The 23,232-nt window shown below is 47.2% G+C and overlaps 1 protein-coding gene across 1 annotated transcript in view; it reads left to right on the forward strand.

The window, feature by feature from the left end:
* Positions 1-22,792, forward strand: part of LOC144150086 (uncharacterized) — a 38,462-nt gene extending 15,670 nt beyond the window's left edge. Inside the window, exon 2 of the mRNA XM_077681900.1 lies at positions 22,308-22,792. Within this exon, the coding sequence (XP_077538026.1) occupies positions 22,308-22,692 (385 nt within the window). The 3' untranslated portion in view covers positions 22,693-22,792. The remainder of the gene's footprint in view (positions 1-22,307) is intronic.
* Positions 22,793-23,232: the final 440 nt, after the last annotated feature.

Here is a 23,232-nt window from a genome sequence, read left to right on the forward strand (position 1 = left end):
GTATTTTTGTTTCCTGTGCTAGGGGGTGGTAGCCAGCGCCACTCGGACTACTCGGGGTGAAGGGGACCTTCTTTTCAACCCCGGGCTGTGACTCGAGTGTCTACGACATATATATATATATATACTCTGAAGAAAGGGAGTCCTCTCCTTGAAACGTCAGTAAACTTATTTCTATTTTATACGTCTTTCTCGTTTGTCTCTGTCTCTACTAACCTTATTTTTTTCGCGCTCTGTGTGAGTTTTTATCTTTTCAGACTATATATATATATATATATATATATATATATATATATATATATATATATATATTCGCCTACTTGTTGTATTATTTCATTGTCTAGGCTGAGGGCGACGCTTTCGGCCTGCCTGCTTGAATTTACTTTCGATTTATTCACATTTATCTTTAACTCTGCGACTAAGCTTTGCAAGTAAAGTTCCGGAAGCATTGTTTTAAATCATCTTCCGATCCATTAAACAAGCTGATGTACTCCGGAAATCTCAAGTGGCCAAAATATTCTCCACTTACTCGTATTGCTGGGTTTTTATCAATAAAGTTTTCCTAAATGCCTCCTTTAGACACACTGTAAATAATTTCGGAGAGACGGTATTTACTTGCTGGACGCCTTTCCTAATAGCAAACTGCCCACTCTTCTGATGATGGATTATCGTGCCCGTACATTTCGTGTAAACATTTTCGAAGATATGTACTTCTCGCTTACTCCGTGGTACCTCAGTGCTTCCATTACTGTGGTGGTGTCTGTTCAATCAAAAACGTTTTCGCTGTTAATATATATAATGTAAAGCGGAAGAAGTTTATTATACACCGAGGATTTCTGTATTTTCTGGTTGATTACACGAATGCGATGCGTAATTGAGTAAGCCTTTCTTAAACCCCGTTTGTTCCTTCGGTTGTTAGAAATGTAGCGTATCGATTAAGCGGTTAACTATTGCTTTGGTGAATAAGCCCTGAGGCGTTCTGAGAAAACTTTTCTACCTTTGCTAGTAAAATATCTCCGCCATCCTTTAGTACATCGGCGGTTATTTCTTAGTCTCCTGCAGCTTTCCTTCTTCTTGACCCACCTTTTCTCCTTGGTTACTTTTTTAACCTTGTTCACCAAACTCGTTCGTTATCTACAGCTTGCAGCCCTTGCATGGTAGTGTACAAATCTGCATAGAACGTTCCCGCTACTTTCCCTATGTCATTCATGTTGTTCGTTTTATTGCCAGTTTCACCTCTGGGTGCACACATTCTATCTGCCAAGTTAGCGAGCCTTTTCTTCGTTACCCCCTAACGACTTGTTCTTTTAAAGTTTCTTCATTTTTTTCCACCGCGTTGCAGTCAATCTCCGCCCGTTCGAACCTTTGTAATTGGTGACTTAATATTCCTGCATTCCTCAATAAGTCCATTCGTTTCCTGGGAAAGTTTAAGAGTTTCTTTACTCGTACAGCTGTTGCTGATTCTGGGATTACCGCAAACAAATCGTCTGGTTAAGGCTGAGATTTTGTTCTGAATTCAAACTCCTAGGGACTGTCTGCAGGCTTAGTTTCCTTCTTTTTGCTTGTTTTGTCCTTTCTCCGGCAGAGCAACGCGGACGAAAAGGAAGAACGGAACAACACGGCGCTCGTGTTGCGCCGTTCTTCCGTGTATAACCAACAAGCCCAAACGGTTCTTAATGACCCTGTTTTGTCGCCTGTGCTGGCGTGTCCGCCACTTTTCGCGGAAATTACGATCCCACCTAGCTGCTGCCCAGCTTTTTTTTTCAGTTTTCGATCGGCTGCCGTGCGGTTGTCGCGTTCGATACTCAGCTCGACCTCTAGTTCTGTAACCCGCTCTACGCTGTTTAGACTCTACGCCGACTCTGCGCTGTTTAGACGCAACACAACTAAGCAGTTAGGACGGATTTACAAATCTACCTCCTCGTTGGTCCGCGTTAACTCCTGTACGTCGAATCGCCGTAGACATATTGATTTTATATCCTAGTTTTTACTTTAATCGCATGCTGGGCCTCGTTATTCGCCAAATTCGCAGATTTAAGCACGCTGAATGGTCGTTCTGGCGCGTTGTCATGAAGCCCACCTGCACCGATTTCTTAGAGTGAAGTAAAAAAATGGTCGAAAGCAAAAATGCGTAAATGTTGTTCTCCGCTGGCCATGCCGCCTCTGCGCTTTCATCACGCTCAGTTCCATGGCAGACGCCACGGTTGTGAGAGCAGCATGCGGTCACGCATTATCGGCTGCCTTTCTGGATATTTCATTCGCCCGCTACAATTTCTCGCGAAAAATTTGATATTCTTCTTATTTTTAGACGCTCTGCAACTACGTGGAATGAGGAATTTTCAGCTAGATACGCTGGTTGACAAATCCAATTATTTTATTTTAACTCATTCATTAAGCCATCAAAAAGTAGAAATCGGGCTAGTGGACCCAACACATACTGATGTTTCATTACTTTGCTGGTGTGGAATCCAGCATTCTAATACTTGGTTTTATTTACATGAAAAACCTGTGAAAGGCTGTGAGCAGCCATGAGGGTAAGCCATGTATGTTCACCAAAACTGGCGTTCACTTTGCAAACAACCGTGGACAAATTGAAACTTCAATTTTCGGCGCGCGCCATGCGGGGAAAAAATGTCTCGCTGCCAACGACAACTCTGACAAACGAGAGGTTTCCAAGCGCAGGTTCGCATTTCACATATTTGATTTCTTTCTGAAATTTGAAGAATGACAAACTAAAGGCACTGAATGTAACCAGAAAAGAAACAAGAACCTGTGCAGAAAATGAGGCAAAGCAATAAGCGGAGTAATAAACGGTTTTGGTCCCGTTCCATCACGAGTGTTGTTGTGCTAATGGTTGGGTAGTATCATGTTTCATTCCTGACCTTGATTTCTTCATCACCGTCGCTTTTAAACAAACTTCACTGCGAACAAAGCTCCTTTTTCAGTTCCGATAATATCAGTGTGAAGATATTATTCAAGATGTTCACCGGAAAGTTTCCAAGTTATGCGTCTAACTCGCAAACACCTTGATAGCAGGGGAAAAAAAGGCATAATCCGAATAAAAACTTCGTTTAGGGACGGGAAAAATTATCGACTCAATCATAATTTGGAGATGTCCGACTTGCAATAAAGATGTTCATGCTCAATTTCAACTACGGTTTTAACGAGCGGAATAAACTTCCGCGGTGCCCTTGCGCAGCACGTAGCAACAGTGGCGCATCGTACCTCGAATCATTACGTTGACACACAAGCCAGCACTTCGGTCGCCGGAAAATTGAACAATGGGATTCGATAGCTGACAGCGCATTTTATAAACTTTTGTGCCTGGCGTTAAATTTTTCGTACATCCTTTTTTGAGCCAAACTTTCCTTCGTGGCTCAAAGTGCAGTATCGGGACGGCGGAGGTCATACACCCAAAACTATGCCTCACGAGGAAACAGCGTCTTCGTTTTATGGCAGTGACTCTGCCGGACTCCTTAATTTACGGAGAATCTTCACAGCATGCATCAACAACGTGACGTATTAGAGTCCGCCTATTCCCAGCGTTGTGGTCGGCCCGTTCTCACAAGGCATTGGATGCTTATTGCATGTTACCAGCTGTCTTACGACACTATCGAGAAACGACCTCCTCATTCCTACCGGGAATCGGCTGGATCGTGTTGCCGATGGCCAAGGTTACGACGGACGAGGAAAAAGCGCCAAGCGCCCCTTCAAGCGTTTCATGCGAACCATTCGGGCCGGCTGTCCTCATCACGCGTGAAATGTGACTTTTCAACGACTGCGCCGTAATGATAGGAAGGCTCGCCACATAATCGAACTGCTCCCAGTTCAAAGAGGCCCATTTGAATTCTCCCTCTCGACGTTTTCCTCATTCAAGGCTTGGGAATTAAGCCACTATATTTGTACCGCGGATCGCGTTCGCCCGGCATTTACATTTTTGCCGCGTTGCATCGCAGCAATATAGCTGGGCTCTGCTTTTTACGCCTGCGTGGGATAGCACATTGGATGGGAGAATCGCAAAGCCCACCGGCTGCTTACATTATACCTTGCGCGCGTTAATTATATCGGTACGCCGCTTTTTTTACAGACCCATGACGCTCAAGACAGTAGAATCGGCTTTACTAGCGACAAACAAACATCAGCGGAATGCGTGACGCATCTGAGTGCACGTTGATTTGATGCCACCATTACAGCTCACGGTTCGGTGAACCATGTGCTGGGAGGAGTGCAAAGTGTGCATAGGCGGCGTTCGTGCAGCGTTCCCTTGTTTCCTTATCTTCTGCACCACTTGCATGAGATAAACAAAAAAGACCGTACAGTTATGCGCACGTTGTTTTTACAATTGCGTCCCCGCCATCTAAACGAGCTGAACATCCTCAACAGACATCTAATCCGTACCATCTCGGGGCTTCCACTCCATACCAAAACAGACGTACTGTCGGAAGCAGTTTCGCTTCCCCCCATCGCTAACCTGGTAGAGGAGACGACACTCCGCTTTCAGAAGCACCTTGAACACGTGCCTCAAGGACAATCTATTTTGAAGTGGGACACATTAAACAGTACTTTTAATGCTGACACTTTTCCACCTGCTATTCCACCCTGGGAGCGACCCGCCGTGGGCCACCTCAGGCGCCGACCCTTTTCTCGCCGTAACCGCGCCGTACGGGATCAATATGTCCGCACTCTCGCCAACGACAAAGCTCCCGATGAAATAGACATTTTTACCGACGCATCCATCAACGGAACAACAGCAGCGGTGGCCTGGACCTGCCCTGACGTCCCCCAGCTTAATGGCTCTCGCAATATAACAAACACATACGGTCTCACTGATGAAGCCGAACTTTTCGGAATCCTCGGCGCCATTCAGGCCATACAAAGTGCGACCTCATTTATCACCACCAACAAGTTCCGTGTCATCACTGACTCCCACATCGCTCTACGGGAACTGAACAGGTCCTTCTCGCCCAATTCTACGGCCACCAACATTCTTTACAAAATTCGTGACCTCACTCACGAAGGGTTCAAGATACGCCTGGTCTGGACTCCTGCTCACACATATGGAGCGGACGGAAACCATTCGGCGCATAATGCTGCCCGGGAGTGTTTACGCAATCCTCCCATGGTTCCCGTGTCCATCCAAGGAAGACCTGAGCCCCAACAGGCATGCGAAATGGACTGGCAGCAAAAATACCGTCGAATTAAGAACCTCAGCCGGCAACGGCTTGCCGACGCCTCACCACCTGGTTTTCTTGCTCCTCTGCAGTCCCTGCCAAGAACAGGAGAAATTTTCGCTAATAAAGTCTACGCTGACTCGGCCTACACTCCGGACGTCATCTCCAAATGGACAACGCATAGGCACCTTGCTAGTCCTCGGTGCCCCTACTGTGGCAGCAACAATACACCGAATCTTTTCCACCTCATCTGGGCTTGTTCAGCTTACTCGACTGACCGCGACCAGTTCCTTACGACGCACGTACGCCCGACGACTTCTGAAGAACATGTCCAACACGTCAGAAACAACCCCCAAATTTTACAGAAGATTACAGAATTCGGTCTCAAAACAGGTCTCTATAAAGTAGTATGATGGCTGATCGTTCACCCTCTCTCTAGATGTACCCCCAAACACACCCCTTGTGGCTCCTGAACGGCTCCTTTTGGATACCCCAATCATGGTCGTAGTAGAGTGCCCTCGTCACAACTTCACCTGTGCATATCGTGCTAAGTGAACGCTCACAGTGTAGTGCAGACTTTATATGAACAATCTTCCCCTCCCCTTTTCCCCGTGCCCCACACCAGGGCCTATTGGCCTCCTCCTGTAATAAAGTAATCCATTCCATTCCACAAGGCTGAGTCAGGTAACAAGCGCTCCGGAAATTTCCGCAGTTAACTAAAAGCAATCTGATAATAAGCGCCCTTTTTGGATGCTGGTCCAAGTAAGGAAATAAAGTTTGTCAAAAATTTAGAGGAGTCCCTTTGACTTATGAGAGGCGTCCTCTAGAGCTATTTCTAGCCCCGAGAGTACGAAAATAAAAACAGTAGAAATGCAAAATTTTATCCTCATTCCTACTCCTTTCCTCAAAACCCGGCGTTGTAGTGCGATAGAGAAATGTAAAGAGTGGGAAATGCATTCGAGGTCCGGCGGGCCCTAGAGTAAGACACGGGGGGCGCTACTGGCTCAGCGTTTCTTCTCATTACCAGAGTCTTTCAATGCTTTAAACATTGAAAGACTCTGTCATTACTCACGCTATCCGAACCGGTTGCCAGCGGCGGAACAAGAGTTGGCCGAGTGCGTGTGGCGCTCACGTACGCCACATCGCGTGACACGCGAGTAGAACCACGGTCAACGCTGATTCTGGGGAAACTGTGGCATACCTTCCAAGTAATTCGCACCAAAGCACGAAGGTACGCCAACACGATGGAAGTCTTTGATAGGTATCGCCAGGTTCTGACCTTCAAACCACGAAATCAGAACTAAGTGCCCCGAAGAAATTTTTAGCCGCTCCCGTGTCAAGTACCAAAACTGCGACCAGAATCTTTCAATGCTTTTCTGGTCACGAAACTGCGCCCGGAGGTTGATATAGGGACAAAATATCTCGCTAGCGGCGCCACCCGTCGTAGGGGGGCCACAAGCCGCCGCCAGTGCTGGGCTTGTATGCGCACTACTGCCGACGTTTCGACATGATTAGGTGCGTGCTGTTCTTCCTGTTACCTTTTCTTAAACTTCTGTGAACGCATCAATGCCACCAGATAAATAAGTCGAAACGGGATCCAGTGTCGACGACGAATGAGAGCTGTTTACTTTGGAACGCACGCGTAGTTTGCTTGGGAGTGCGGGCCTGCCTTATAAACAGCAGCGCCTTTAAAAGTGTTCTCACACCGCGCGATAACGCACTGTGTTAATAATTACCTCATAGCCCAATTATATGCGTACTTACGATGCCTCGAAGCGGTACGTCATAGCTCGCAAGTGTTTAAAAATGATGCTCAGGCTCCCGATGCAAGCAGCTACTGCTAGATCTGCTCGACAACGTGTTTATATTTGCGCCTGGCCAAAGGGCGATTATGTTTATGCGGTAGGTGAGCTTTCTACTCTGGTAGTGCTGCAAATAGGGGGAGGAGGGTATGCCTGAGGAGAAGGATCCATATCCTCATGCTGCGCTCAATCTCCGTGCACCGACCTACAGAGAAATAACCGTAATGAAACCGCAAAGCAACATGGAGGGCTCCCTGACATTTAAAACACCAACCTGCACATCGCTTTTCAATGTAGCAGGTTCGATCAGAAGGCCTCCAGAGCGACAATAAATTTCTTCCTTCCTGACAAGAGGAACTGTGCGGGCAACCACACGGAAAAGCACGATTGGTCCGATGAACTTTCGTCAACGAGCGGCAGAGCCAGAACTGGAGCCATCACTGCTAACGAAGTGTCCCCAAGAAAGTTATGGTATCGATCTGACAAGAAGGTAGACTCATCAAAGCAAGTCTTAACTGCGACGATGCTGTCTAATTTTACAGGGGAAAAGAAGGCAAGGCATGAAGGTGGGATTTATAAGAAGCACAGGCGTTGGTTTCAATTTGAGTCAAATCTGACACCCAAACATGAACGAGACATTTTCATCGCTCGAGCCGTACCTCGCAGACACCGCGGTCATCGCCGCGACCATGCCAACGCCCAACCTCTGATGGAAGATGATGTAAACGACGACAACCATAGAAATGCTTGCCCAGCTAATCTCAACTCTGGAAGTACAGACACAAGAGCTTTCACGAGGCTACCGTTTCTCCAGAACTACTGGGAAAGAACCATGCAGGAAGCCCCGCCGCTGTTGGAAGTACAAGCGCAAGGACTGGTGCAACGATGACACCTCCGAATCCACTGCTTTATCTTTTTTTTCGACGTGGGGGGAAGTTGCTGAGTCTTTTTTAAATGCAGAGCATTTCTTTAACTCACGATGTCACCCGGCGTTGTCGGCGTTGGCGTGCCTCGGCGTCCGCAACAGCCGTTCCAGGTGCGCCATCTCCCCCACTCCTCCTCTCCCGCATCACGCTACCCTGCTCGCTCTCAACAACAGGTCCGCACCCCTCCCCCTACACTATATGAAAAAATAATACTTACCGGCGCCTGGTTTCGATCCCACGACCCTGCGGGAGGAACGCAAGGTACATTGTGCTCTACCCACTGCGCCACAAAGCCGACACAGAATGGAAGGCTACTAACGCGCCTTATATCCTTGACTCATTCAAACTACGTCAAGAAGCTGCTGATACAACGCATTCACTACCTGTGGGCGGAACGCGAGGTGCATGGTGCTCTTCCCACTGCGCCACAAAACCGACACAGAATGAAAGGCTACGAACGCGCCTTATATCCTTAACTCATTCAAACTACGTCAAGAAGCTGCTGATACAACGCATTCACTACCACCAACTCCCCAAACACTAAACGTTAACGTAATACACCCACCCCCTATGCGACGCATTTACTCGAGTCCCCCTCGCGGGGAGACGGGCCCTTTTTCTTAAAGGAGCCATGAAGACAAAATACAAGTTGGGTTTATTAGAAAGACTGTTTTGTCCCGATAACAATGATACCAATATCATCGCAATCTTCGAACAAATAACGGAGATATTAAGGAAAACGTGTGAAGCAGTCGCGACCCCCTAGCCAATTTCCCGCAACTTTTCTATGACGTCACGGAACCTTGTTTGTGCGATTGGCGGCCGCCTAACTGACCTGTCGCGACGACACATGACTGGACGTCTGTAATGGGGCCTCTAGTTCCATTTTACCGCATCACTTGAATGCTAACGTGCAGTTAACGTACTGAAAATTATGTTTTATTGTTGGCCCGTATGACGTCATTCTTGTTCATAACACGTCACCGTGGCGCAAAATTTGAAAGTTTTTAAATACTTCTTGCTTTTTTTTCGTTAAAAAAACATCTTTTGTGGCTGTAATGGAGCTGAGTGAGATACTGAATCCTAGTTCTTTCAAATTAAACGAAGTTGTATTTTCTCTTCATGGCTCCTTTAAGGACATAGTGATCGCAAATGTTAGTAGAAGAAGACGACGAAGAACGATGGTGGTGACCGGACGTCTTCTGTGTGTGATGTAATGTAAATAGAGGTCGTTTCCTTTTACCGAAGGCGTCGTAGTCGCGACAACGAATTCCAGCCTCCGATTTTTTTCAATGCTTTTCTTTGCAAGGACACGCTGATGGAACAAACGTCTTCATAAATTTGTGTTGCGGCGACCTCAATGACTGACGGAAGCTCTCGAAGGTTTCGCCATTCGGGCACTTCCTTTCACCTTCCCTTTATCGAGGTATTGTACGTAGGTTTATAGAAGGCCCACACAACAATGAGTAACTCGCCCTCCTTAATGTTACCCGCGCTTGACGTTAGATGTCAGGAATCGTGATTCTTTCCTAACGACGAAAACATATTTGCATGCTCATCGTGGGAGATGCAGCTTCTGTCCCGCAAGCACCTGCTTTGATGAAAAAAGTACCTGTTTTTTTTTTGTTTTTTTTTTTTCAACATTGCTCTCTGGCTAGTATCGGACATTTTCATTAAGCGAGAAAATATGACCATAGATCTCGAAGCCTTCTGAAAATACTCTCAGTGCTGGGCGCTCAGCTTCACAGAAGTCTTTCCTTTTGCAGCTTCCTCCAGACGTTATTGGGCCCTATCTTCCCGCGCCACCGAAGTTTGCGTTGGCGTTGTCCGCACAGAAACCAAAATTAACCTTTGTTTTGCAGTCAACGCTCCTCAATAACTATGAGGAGGTAATGATATCCACAGGTCTTAATTGTCCTGTCAATTTGTGCAAAAAAAACTCCAGTAGTTTGGCCTGCACACCGGTTTCAGTATCCAAGAAGCTCACCAGTACAGGAAACAAAAGAAACCCACGCACTTCTGCTTTGTTTTCTTCTGCATTTTTTTAGACACCGAAAGCAAGAACACATTGTCGTCAATGGATGTGACAACGTTTTTATAAGCATTTCACGCCAATTTACGATAAAATGTTGGTGATGTGCATTTATGAATTGTGTGCCATTCTCAGTAGTAAAAGTTTGAAAAATACTTCCAAGTGCAGTCTTTTTTTATATAAATTATTTGTGAAAAAATACGCAGTTGCACCCTTGGTTTACGTAAAGGCAGCTGACTGAGCATCGAAGTTGACACAACGCTTCGGAAGAGTACGGCATTTTTTTCTTAATTTCATTGACAGTGCAGTGTTGCTCAAGCCTCCCGCTACAGATACTAAACTTGGATCAATCGGCTGCTGGCCCTGAAAGCTGATATAGTGAACCGTTTTAAATGAACCTCACGGGAAATGGCTGCTGTTGCTGCTGCTGCAAATTTCTGAAATATTTCACTGCTCTTAAGGCTGGTGAAAATTTCCGCCTCGTTTTGGGACCAAAAATGATTTACTACGAAGTAAATCCACTTGAACTTCCGCAAATAGTTGCTAACGTGTGGCGTAGTCTTAATACGTCACGAGGTGGCAGCCAGTCAAATCACAAAGAGGGAATGACCTTTATGCGTTACGCACGCTGTAGTTTTGTAGAGAAAGGGATGCAAACAAACGTTTTATTGAGCCTTTAAATGCCCCTTAGGGGGGTGTGGTGACCGGTGTACCGGTGACCGCAACAGCTTTCGCCGTGGCTACCCGTTGGACAATCAGGTTGGAGCTGCCCAGCGCCTCAGCCCAATGGCCACCGTCTCGTGAGGGGGATAGGGGTGAGGGGACAGGCAGCGCAATCCAGTGGTTGCGGGGTCGGTGGTAAGATAAATACGGTGCAGGCGGTAGTGACAAGGGAAGTAGGGCATGGTTTTTGCACAAGTCGCCATAGCCATTCCTCGGCGTTCGATTAATGCGGGTGGGCAGGATTGAGCTCGTGGCCTGAGATCGAGGCGGTAGTGTGCCGTGATGTTGTTGAAGGTTAAGAGGTTAAGAGACCGCCTCGAGCTGATAGGGCTCTGTGAAAGGGTTCGAGGCTAGGGCCTGCTCGGACGGTGAGCTCTCGGGCGGCCTTGCTTCCCCCATTTCAATGTGGTCTGTAGTCTGAATGAGCTCGATGGAGACGGTAGATTTCGGCGCACGATAAAGATCCCCATGTGGTCAAAATTAATCCGGAGCCCTCCACTACGGCGCGCCTCATCGCCTTCGTTGCGTCGGCGCGTTAAACCCTACAATCAACCAATCAATCGATGGAGACGGTAGGAGGATTTTTGATTTGATTGATTGTGGGGTTTAACGCGCCGACGCAACGCAGGCGATGAGGCGCGCCGTAGTGGAGGGCTCCCGATTAATTTTGACCACCTGAGGATCTTTAACGTGCGCCGAAATCTCGTACACACGGGCGTTTTTGCTTTTCGCCTCCATCAGAACAGCGACCGCCGCGGCCGGGAATCGAACCCGCGACCTCGTGCTCAGCAGCGCAACGCCTTAGCCACTGAGCCACCGCGGCGGGTGGTAGGAGGATTTTTGAGGAGAATTCCGAGTGCCTGCTGCGGCCAGGTCATGCCACTGGCGTAACTTAGAATGGCCGTTTTCGAGTCCGATATGACAATGGAAGGCGTGGCCTGTGTGTAAGGGCGATTGCTGCCTCTTCCGCCTGAGCAAGTCGGCTGGTGGTGCGAACTGTTCAAGAGAGTGCGACAGCGTACGCGTCCTGCCGTCGGTAGCTGGCTGCGTCCACGTAAACCGTAGTTGGATGGATCATGGGGTATTTCTCTGCAAGCACTCGTGCCCGCTGTTCCCTGCGCTGTTTGTTGAAAACGGGGTGCATATTGCACGGTAAAGGGTGGATAGTGAGGGCGCCATGGGACCGGGAGCCTGTCGTCACAGGGAATAGGGGCATTAAGGTTAAGAATAGCAAGAATGGTGCGACCTATAGGCGTAGACTGTCTGGCTGTGGCCTGCTTAGCTGGCCGATGAGGTGGGCTTCTATGAGTGCCTCCGCCGTACTGTAAATGCCGAGTTTCTTGAGTTTGGCAGTTGTAGTGCTCTGAGGGATTTGTAGCAACGTTTTGTGAATTTTTCCAATGAGGCAGTTGACTTTAGGGAGTTCCGTGGTCTAGGGCAAGAGATAGGGGAGAGTGCAGGCGGTACGGGTGAGCTCAAATGTCTGTATAAGCCGGATACGTTTCGTTCTTTGATCCCCTTGTTGTGGGCAGCAATTTTGAGAATGAGGGGGATAGTCTGATTCACCTGAGAAGCGAGCTGTGTCGAGTACTTGGTGTTTGCGCGATTGTGCATTACGTAGAGCCCAAGGATTTTCAGAATTGCCCTTTGGGGAACAGCCTGACCACTTCTACGTAGTTTTGTAGAAGAGCAACTGAAAAGTGCATTGTCCTCTAAGATACCTTTTTCGGTAGTTCTTCAACGCCAGCGATAAATACGCACGAGAAGCCAAAAAAACAGGTAGGCTTTATAACTGGTGTCGTAAACATCGTGAAATGCCGAAATTGTGAATGCACACACAGCCATTTTGTCAGCCGGAAGCACGTGACGCTACTAAGAGCCTATACGAAAACGCTTCCGGTCAAGATGGGGAATTAACAGAAAATTCGCGAAGTCGCGAATAGGGCCCCAGGACGGACACATGCGTGCCTCATTCTTCGAGTCAACGCAGTACGCACGCCATCACGCGATCCCTTTGCACAAACGAACGCCTCGCGTGTTTGGTAACGTTCGATGAAAATAAAACATCGCCCTGGAAATGCCGTACACAGACGCACGCCGCGCCAGCACGCGACTCAATGGGGAGATTGGAGGGCGTGCTTCCGACCGTTCCCTTGAGCACGCGAATGACCTTATAGATCTCTATCGAGCGATGGCCACTGCTGCCAAGCCACGTATTCTACAGCGATTTCTTGCCAATGAAGGGCTCTATGTCCAGATCGCGATAGTCGCGGTAATACAAGATTCTGAAGCCGCGTACGCGCTGTGCTCTAACGACAACATATTTACGCGTGGAAAATTAGTCACCAAGGCAAACGAAGAACCGAACGTGTCGTGCCTATAAGGTAGTGTAAAATTATTATTATTGCAGCTAAAGCCAGCTCAGCTCCAAGAAGCATAGCGACACGTCAAAATTGAGTTCCTAACGTGAACCACACTTATCCAACCCCCGAAAGAAAAATATAGAAGGCATGCAGAATATATATATATATATATATATATATATATATATATACAGAAACATAGGTCGGCAGTCTACAACGCCAAAGGAGGCAAAGGGGTGTGGTTAGGCTCTATTCTTTACTATGGTTGATGAAGTTAAGATATATATATATATATATATATATATATATATATATATATATATATATATATATATCCGCAGGCGTAGTACAATGCGCCCTTGCATGCACTGAACTCATGGGAACTTGTTTGACTACGCCTCTAACTTATGCCAACATTGTGGACAATGTTCTTGATGTGGGGAAATTGTGCTTTCTACGAAACCACCGCACTTCCGCGGTGTCTTACTGTCTTACTAGCTAATGCGTGCTGATGGGCACGAGGACGGAGCGGGAAAAGGGGGGGGGGGGGGGGGGGGTTGCGATCCCGCCCGCGATCCGCACTTTTCTGATGCAGGCGAGAAACAAAAAAAAAATTCCGTGTGTAGCTATTTCCGCCCAAGTTAAAGATCCACATGCAGTATAAATGAATTCATAGACCTCCCCTGTAGTCCTCATAGCCCGGGTGTGGCTGGGGCGCGTAACACCCCAAAATTCAATTGAATCGAACAACATTGAGTCGCAGCAGTAACGCATTATTAGCGTGCGTGCATGGAGGGGGGGAGGGGGGGGGCGCATTGGGGGAAGCGGGAGAAGAACGTCATAAATAAATCTGAATAGAGGGCGCGTTATCTACACGGAGAGGAAGGGAGTTCAGCTAGTTTGCACATATACTTACGGGGTGTCCCCTCTTTTCGGCTACCTTGAAAGTGCTGAGGAAGAGTGTGCAGTGTAGACGCAGAAAGAAACGACACAATTTAGGGATTTGTGCGTATCGGTTGCTTGTTGTCTCATATTATTAAAAATGTATACATAAATAAGTTTGATGCGAAGATGTGCCTAAGCGTTGCCGATATACTCTGCTCAAAAAAAGTAGCGACTCGGTTATCGACCAAACAGATAAAAAGTCAAAGTGACTAGCCGTTGAATACATTAAAACAGAATAAAATGATAGCAAATTGTCAAAACGCTTTCTGTTGCAGCGATGCGGCTTTGTTTAGTTGCGGCGAGTGGTACACCAATGAAATAGCTTTATAAGGGAGTGACTGCCCAAGGAAACACGCTAATCACTAGTGTCACTAGATAGGGTAAAAAGGGTACCGCCACTCAGGCACGCAAGTCAGCATTGGCGGCCATTTTGGGTTTTATCAGTGTTGCGAGATTGGGGCTTCTACGTCCTCGCCGCTATCTTCTACCGGGTCCTTTGTTAACAACAATACCGAAGATGTAGCAAAACGGCATCTTTGGACACACTTCTGCTGCTGAAATGCTGCTACACGCGTTATTTTTTATTCGCATTCGGAGCGACGTCAATCGCGCGCAGCCGCAGAGCAGGGAGGACAAGCTAAGCCTACCAGAGTTGACCGATACAAAACGCATAAACAACAAAATGTCGGCGCCCGTGAAGCGTCGCAGTGTAAACAAAGATCACGTGATGCGAACTGACCAATGATCGTGGCCGCGGCACGGAACAATAGGAGAAAAGAGTGCAGATAGCCTTTTCTAGTGACACTACTAATCCCCCAGGATCACCGCAGGGATGTTAAACCGGCCGCACGTCGTGCGTATACGGTGCAAGGGCATGCGCGTGCCATATCATTCCGTATTCCAGAAAGATGGCACAGATAACGCTATCTTGACTAGTAGCTATGTTAGGACAACTGTTTTGTGCAGTTTAAACGTGTTTTAACAGCGCAGCTATTTAAAGGGACACAGAACCGATTATTGTCCAGTATATGTTCTGACCCCATATGAAAGCCAGCGTTTTATATAGTGCGGTAACCACAAGCAATTTAAAACAAATTCACGGAAATAATTTTAATTTGCCACTAAACTTTCCTAATGCGGCGGTTCTTAGTGTAGAAGAGGACGCGGGTTCGATTCCCGGCCGCGGCGGCCGCTTTTCTGGTGCAGACGAAAACCAAAACGCCCGTGTGTACGAGATTTCGGCGCACGTTAAAAGATCCCCAGGTGGTCAAAATTAATCCGGAGCCCTCCACTACAGCGCGCCTCATAGCCTGCGTTGCGTCGGTGCGTTAAACCCTACAATCAAATCATCAAATGATGTTACTAAACTACGACTTGATGATTTGATCCCGCATCCTGGTCACGCAGGTCACGGGTCCAGGACACGTATATATACGTGTCCTGGTCCCGTTCATTCTGCTGCTGAAACGTTTATTCACTTATTGGAACATTTATCCACTTATTAAAGCTGCTGAAACATTTATTCACTCATTGAAAGCCTATTAACACGAGTATTTGTATTAGTTTAAATTGTATATGTATTTATAAGTGTTCGAGAATTTTGAAGCGACGCTGCCTTCTCTTGTTGTTTTGGCGGATTGTCCCTATATCCGCATCTTGCGGCGACGGGCCTCCGCGTAGACGACGCATCGGCAGCAACGCGTGGGTACATAGGCCCCATCATTGTTCCCTCCTAGACTTCATCCGCGAAGCGAACGTTTTCATGTTCATCTAATCCACTTTCCTCATCATAAACTCACCCCCTTTATCTACCCTGTGGCAAAATAAACGCTCATGTTTTTTTTTTAATTGTTCGCACTCCTACCGCGGATAACTTCTAAAGGGACAGACAACCGATTTTTTTGTGGAGTGCATGTCGTCTAACTCATGTGAAAGCCGGCGTTTTATATTCCGGGGTAACCGCAAGGAATTTTTAAATAAATAGGCTGAAATAATGTCAATTTTGCACTAACATTTTTTAAATCTAAAAGGTGGCGCCATGTGGCGTGTAAACATGACACTACGTTACGTGTCCGAACAATTCCGTCAATTTCAACCAGTGATTCAAAAAAACGCACGAAGGAATATGAAAGGTTTAACACAATCGTCGTTTTAGCCGGGGCAAAGTTTTTAAAGCCCTCTTTTAATCTCACGTGCAGGTAAAAATATGTCGCCGCACGGCTCACTGTGATGGTTGCCGGTATTCCTTTTGGCCGGACGCGTATGGCTGGTAGGCATAAAAGGCCCGATTTCAAAAGTTCTACGGAGCTATCAGCAAGACTGTTTCGAATTAAGGTGTTTTAAGTGATTCCCTTTCATTTGGGATAAAGAAAATATACTCGACAAAAACCGGTTGCCTATACCGTTAACTTGAGTTTGGTCAGTGGCGTTAGCAAAAAAAAAATTTTAAAAAAAATGCACCCATACGTCTAACGACGCGCTCCGATTGTTCAGCGCGAAGCTTCCTCGCGAGGGATTCTTCGGTTGGTCAATCGCACACTGCGAGTATATATATATATATATATGCTACTCTTGAGGTACGCACCACTTTTAGGTGCGGAGTACCTTAGGACCGCACAATGTCCATCCGCGTCCGCGCGCATACAGCATTTGCAATCGCAAAAAACCACATGGGCACCAGCAGGATTCGAGCCTGTGTCTGGCAAACATAACAGAGTTAGTGTCCGTGGTCTTACCCATTGGGCTACGACCGTGAGTTAGTACCTGAAAGTCAAACGGCTTACTCCCTCGCCTGTAACAGTGCAGAGTACCTTAGGACCTCCCAATGTCCGTCCGCGTCCATCCGTGCGAGCACCATCATCAAGCGAAAATCAAGCGAAATTAAATTTGAGCCGTGAGTTGCAGTTTCATTTTGGGAATAATCGAGGAGCAACTCACGGCTCAAATCGAATGACGGTTGGGGCGCAAATCGGATGTCACTCGGGGCGCAACTTGGCTGACATTTCGAGTCCCCGTACTCCGCACCCTCGCCATCATCCACGGAGTGGAGATGCTGCCATTTTTTGTATAATACCCTGAGCAACTCTCAGGTGTTCACTCCGTGGGCCTAACCTTTGGGTTGGGGTGTACGGCGCGAATCGGTACCTGCTGCTTGGTGTTTGCTTCGACCATGTCGCAATGGAGCGGCAATAAAAAAAAATACCGAAATGGAGTGATCGGATAGACGCCGGCTTCATAACGCGAGGGACCCAAGTGCGATTCCGGCCACGGGAAGCGCTTTTTTCTTTCACTTCACCCACGATCATTCATCATCATCATGGTCGTCAGAGGAATTTGGCTTTCCTGCAGGGCGTATTGGCGCACAACGGCATCAGTGAGGACAGCAACTAAAACTCATCCGGCGCGAGGCGCCCTGCACGACCTTCGCGCAGCTGCGTAGGCGGAGTCAAGCCTCGCCTAGCTATGACGTCACTGCGCCGACGCGACGAATTCGTGTCGCCGCTTCGGCGAAACACACTGCCTCGTGACTGCGCCGAGCACACCGTTTACACGCCTGCAAAACATGGGTCGGCCGAGGAAGTAGGTAACTCCTGAGGGAGGCAGAAGAAGCGCAGCGCGAATGCCGTCGTGTCGCTGCTCGATGACATAGGAAACGGCTGCGATCCAACTACGAGTATCGCGCCGAAGCCGCTTCGTCGTCGTCGGACGACGACGCAAGGGATGACGCCGATTGCTACCGAATAAAACACTGTGCATACTTTAGTGGTCTTTGCTCTACATTGCCGTCCAAAATGGCTTTGCACTGCTAGGGTCCGGCTGATCCCTTCCCCTGGGATCCGCTGTCAGTGTGGGGAGCGATCGGAACGGCCCGGTGAGAACTTTGCGTGACTTCACTTAGCCTCAATCCGCTGTTTCTCCAGCCTTGCGTTACTGGAGCAAGCTGTGCCAATTTTTTTTTTTTTATTCCAAATTTTGGGAGTGTAATGCGCCAAAGCTACACTTGGACGATGAGGTGCGTGCGCCGTATTGGAGGGCTCCAGATTAATTTTGACCTTTTGGGGATCTTCAGCGTGCACCGAAATCTGGACACAGGGGCGTTTTCGCTTTTCGCCTCGATCTGTAAAGCCGCCACCGCGGCTTCCATTGAACCGCGCGTCCTTGGGCTCAGCAGCACAACGCCTTAGCCACTACGCCACCATGGCCGGTAGTTTAAATGTGGCGCTATATGTCTTTCGGACGCGCTTGAAATCAATAAACCTTCAGTTGGCAGTCACCTTTGCGTATACTATTAGTTATCTTGGTCCAATTTCGACCATACTCATCCCGAGTGGTAGGACCTCTGAAATGAATATACTCTTGCTATCTCCCTGAGGGACCTCCGTATACGTCTATGTGGGCCGAACTTGGCACCAATCGGGTACGAGGTGCAAAATCATGATCGTTTTAACGTCATGCTGTATCACATTTCTGCGTTAATTAACGCAATGAACCTCGGATGCGTTATGGTGCACCGTAGTTGTAAACTATGCGGTAACTTCATTTTAGGTAATTCGAGTTAAAACTGACTTACAATCGTTTACCCGAACTCAACGGTGCCGCAGAAGGGCTGTGGGAGAAGTGGCGCTATATAATTCACATTAAACCGTGAGGGATTATCGCCTACGGCAGGGGGTCGGCAACCTAGTGAGACGGAGGGCCAACCAAGTTGCATCAAGGCGACACGGCGGGGACCGGGCGGCAAATCGATTCAGTGCTTAAAGATCTAACTAGACGAAAGATCTAATGTGACTAAATATCTCACAGTGGATCTTCCTTCTCCGTGGACCTTTCATCTCGTTGGATATTCAGGTCCTTCGTATTATATATAAACGACCGAAGCTCTCCACTACCACCTTCAATTCCTAATTCAATAACATCGTAGCGAGAACGTCTACGTCTTCACCTGAGAATATATAACTTGGTGTAATTAAATGCTTATTTAAAATAATATATACTCCAGGCATTTATGATTTTTGCCGAAAACGTTCCACGAGGTCAGGAACTCTATTTCCGGACAGAATTTTCACATAGATGAAACGGCTAGCTCATGAGAAATGGGACATCACTCTCGTATTGACTGGGGAAAGCCCACAACAGATTCGCTGCGGATGCACAGAATTCTGCTTTATTCCTGTGTGTGTGTGTCTGTGCATGTTTGTGCAAGCGAGAGCTGTTTATTTCCACTTAGGAACAACGCTCCGTCCGCATATCAAAAAAGAATATTTCCCTAAGAACAAACTCAAGTTTCTTCCCGTAGCATGCACACGTGCAGCACTAAAACAAGGATAAGTAAAAACTGAACATTTACGTACTTGCTCAATATGGACATTGCCATTTTCAATTATAATTTAGGTACCTTTCTGGGAGTGGACTTGTAGCCTTTATACGATTCAAATAATTTCACACATCCAATGTGGGAGCCTAAGTGTTTGTAAATACCAGAAATTACCCATTTCCGTGTGCCGCCTTTCGATTATACCGGTCTCAACGCAGTAATAGATAAAGCCCATGGAAGTCTTAGTTCCATTTTGCATTGATTGCTTAATTCTCTTAAGGAACCTAGTAAGTTAAATCGTGTCAGTATATTTACCTGGAAGGCGAGAGTGCATTCAAATTACGCCACCCTTTCGACAAAAGTGTTGCTCTCGGGCCTCAATTTCCCAGCCAGACTGTCACGGTGTTAGGACGGCGGCTCGATGGCAGCCTGTCTATTCATTTCTTTGCGGCTCCAAAAGAAGGTTTCGCGATCATTTTGTCCATTACTGGCAAAAAACGAAGACGCATATTTGTGGTAGCATTGCTGAGGTGGCGTTTGATTAAAGCATTCTTTAAGACGACTGAGCACGTATGCGATGGTTGGGCGGACGGCAATGCCTGCGTAAAAAGTGCTGGCCGAACGCTGCGGAATACGGACGAAATTCTTCCAGCCCCCAGATGGGACGCGAAACGGGACCTTTTTTTCTTCTCGATAGCTGGGATTACCATGAATATACGCAGGCCACCAGTGATGTTATCCGTACACATCAACATGCATATGGAAGTTCGATTACCTTAACAATATTAAATACTTACAAATATTGCAAATTACCGAAGTAATTTGCGAATCGGTATAATCATACACTATTTGTGACGTCTCATTTCAAATGAGGACACATTTTAGTTCGTTACTACTCATGAGGTACGCCTTCCATTGGTTTTTGAGAGCCCAGCATCAATTTCTTGCCAACTGGTGTTTAGTAACGATGTAATGGGGCGCCATCCATTGTTCGTCCAAGAGCTTGCGGCGACAACCAAGCCGCAGGAGTCTCAAAAAGTAATTTGAAATTCGCGTGATTATAAGTTCATTTTTTAGCCTGCGGGTAATTATCGAAATCTTGTGATTTTCTGGCCCTAATCTTCATGTGTGTTTAATGATGCGACTGCACTGTGGGGAACTCAATGGATTAGACCCCGATGAGTTTCAGCACTCAGAATAAAACTTTATTATTTGTATTTGCGAGAGAGAGAGAGAGAGAGAGAGAGAGAGAGAGAGAGAGAGAGAGAGAGAGAGAGAACGTTTATTGAAACAATAGGGAAGGGTTTCAATAAACGTTTTGTGAAAAAAAGATTTTTGTGAAATTGACCAGCGCCTCGCGGTACAAACGCTCATGTGCAACAGCTTACATTGACGAAAAACTGTCCTGCATGCATACGACCAAGTAAACTGTCAGAACGCTCATTTAGTCTTTGTGTGCTAAAGTTTGGCAAATTTAGTCACACCCATCGCTATACGCTTTATCAGAAGGAACAGAAAGTGCCTTGAGTACACAAGTGGACCTGTCGCATTGTTGAACCTTTCGTCTCAGTGGGCCTTTCATCTGGATGGATATTCAGGCTCGACTGGATCTTCTGTCTCGGTAGATATCGGACTCTGTGGATCTTAAGGATCGATTGGATCTTCTCACTCGGTGTATCTTCCGTCTCGGTGGATATTTAGGCTCGATTAGATTTTTTTTCTTGCTTGATCTTTCGTGTCACTCATCACGTGATCGATTGGATCTTCCGACTCGGTGGTTCTTCCGTCTTGTTGGATCTTCAGGCCGCAAGCGGGCGAATCGGGGGGAGGGGGAGGGTTCCTTGAGAAAAAATGTGGCGAATTGACAATAATGTCCAAACTGGAATACAAATCATGTTTATTTTTGAGGTTTTTTTTTAATGTGAAGATTGAAGTTGGGTCCACTTTTTTGGGACCTGTGCAAAGAAAGGAAGTGATGACGTTATCTAGCTAAGTGTGAAGATGCGGGGCAATGTCAACAGGAAGCGATCTTTTTTGTTCCTGTGTCACCCCATTTGAGGTCAGAACTTCCATGTCAACCTTCAGATAGGAAGTGACAAGGCGAGAGGGGGAGGGGTTCTGACGTCGTGCCGGGGACCACATGCGGCCCCCAGGCCGCAGATTGCCGACCGATGATCTACGGAAATGAGTGAAAGAGACTCTGCACTGGTATGGAGTCAATTTACCGGGCAAACGTCATGTAATTCGTTTTAAGTTACGCATATTATAACACTAGTTACCACCTGTTTTCAAGGGCATTAGTATACTGCAGCGGCGTAGCCAGAAATATTTTTCTGGGGGTGTTATACCCCACCGGTAAAAAACAAAGAAAAGCAAGAAGAAAGAGATCTTGCGCCCCAACCAACTTTTAGTCGTTTACTCGCTTTAAAATACGGAATCCTTCTTATTTTTGTTCTGAAATTGTAGGGTATCGATTCGGTGTGTAAATAGCGTATACAATATAGGCGGAAAAGGCTGAAAAGAAGGGGAAGGTAGGGATGCAGCGCTCATAAAATTTCGGGGAGTGTTCTGACACCGAAACCCCCTTCCCCTGTCTACGCCCCTGCCATACTGCTGTAGAAGCCCATTAGAAAGTCGGAAACCGGACGAGAACTTGCAAGTGGTTTTGCTATTCCACTGTGCATACGCTATACGTATCATAAATACGCGAAAACTCACCGCGGGTAGAGAACTGTTTTATCAAACAGACGTGGAGCAATTTTATTTTAAAAATGCTATCACCTAATGGATATTATTTCGCACCATTACGCCCCACATGTGCTACGTGCACGCCACGCAGGTGCGTGCGCCCGCGTGCACGTATTTAAGCTTTTATAATGAGGAAGATGTTGGACTTTACTGAAGGCATTCATTCCAATTACAATTGAACGACCCTTCCCCTTTGCGAACTATTATTTTTGCGAACTTCGCGAAACTTGAACTCGCAGTCTACAGTATAACTTGCAGTCAACAGAGTGCATATTCATCTGTGCAGGTCCCAAGACCTTCTGGACCTGAAGCTGTTGGGCCTCCGGCTAGAGACAAAGCTGACCATCCTGGAGGGTCTGATGAACAAGCTGAGCGTGCAGTCCAACAAGTGCAACCAGGGCGGCCGCAGTGCGGGTCCCGATGCCGACACCGAGGTGGCCACGAGCGACACGCAGGAGCGCATACTGCGCGCCCAGCAGGCCATCATCGACATCAGCAACCGCAACACGGTTGAGCTGGAGAATTTGTCGCAGCTCGTAACCACTCAGACGGCTAAGTTGGCTAACCGCTCCGACGCCATGCTCGGCCTGCTCAAGTCATCCGAGCTGGTGCACCGGCGATCGCCTCCTCAAGACCCAATCTCTCCAGGTCGCAGGCATCACCAGCCTTAGTATCCCTGTTCAGTCTCTACCGCGACACATCATCCGTCCCCCTTCCCCTGTGACTGGTTGGAAAAGAACGTTTTGCAATAAAATCGACTCGGGCGCGCCAGTTCAAATGGGGTCATTTTTGTGACCCGCTGTCAGCGGGTCACGGAGCGTGTAAACACTGGCGCTTCCATGCGCGCCACCTGCAGACCTTATAGGCTTCGCAACAGTACAGTCATGGTCGAATGAAATGCGGACACGAAAATATGAACCACAACACACAAAACTGAAAAATACTGTTCGTTGAGGTTCAATAATGGCGCGCTATTGGTATTATTGGAAAGCCACATTTCCCAACTTTGTTACTGTAATTAAGCTACGCGTCGTATTTAACTTGCACGGAAAGAAGTCGCGCTATTTGTGTGCTCTGGTTAGATCATATTTTCGTGATCACGTTTCATTTGTTCATAACTGTACGTCCAGTTAAGCGAATATATATACTTAGGCCAAGTTGTGACCCCAGATCCCAACCATGAGGCAGAGATAATTAGAAGGATCAGAACG

Source organism: Haemaphysalis longicornis, unplaced genomic scaffold (genome assembly GCF_048455015.1).
Source record: "Haemaphysalis longicornis isolate Haplotype H1 unplaced genomic scaffold, Haemaphysalis longicornis Haplotype H1 scaffold_1, whole genome shotgun sequence".
NCBI classification, from domain to species: domain Eukaryota; kingdom Metazoa; phylum Arthropoda; class Arachnida; order Ixodida; family Ixodidae; genus Haemaphysalis; species Haemaphysalis longicornis.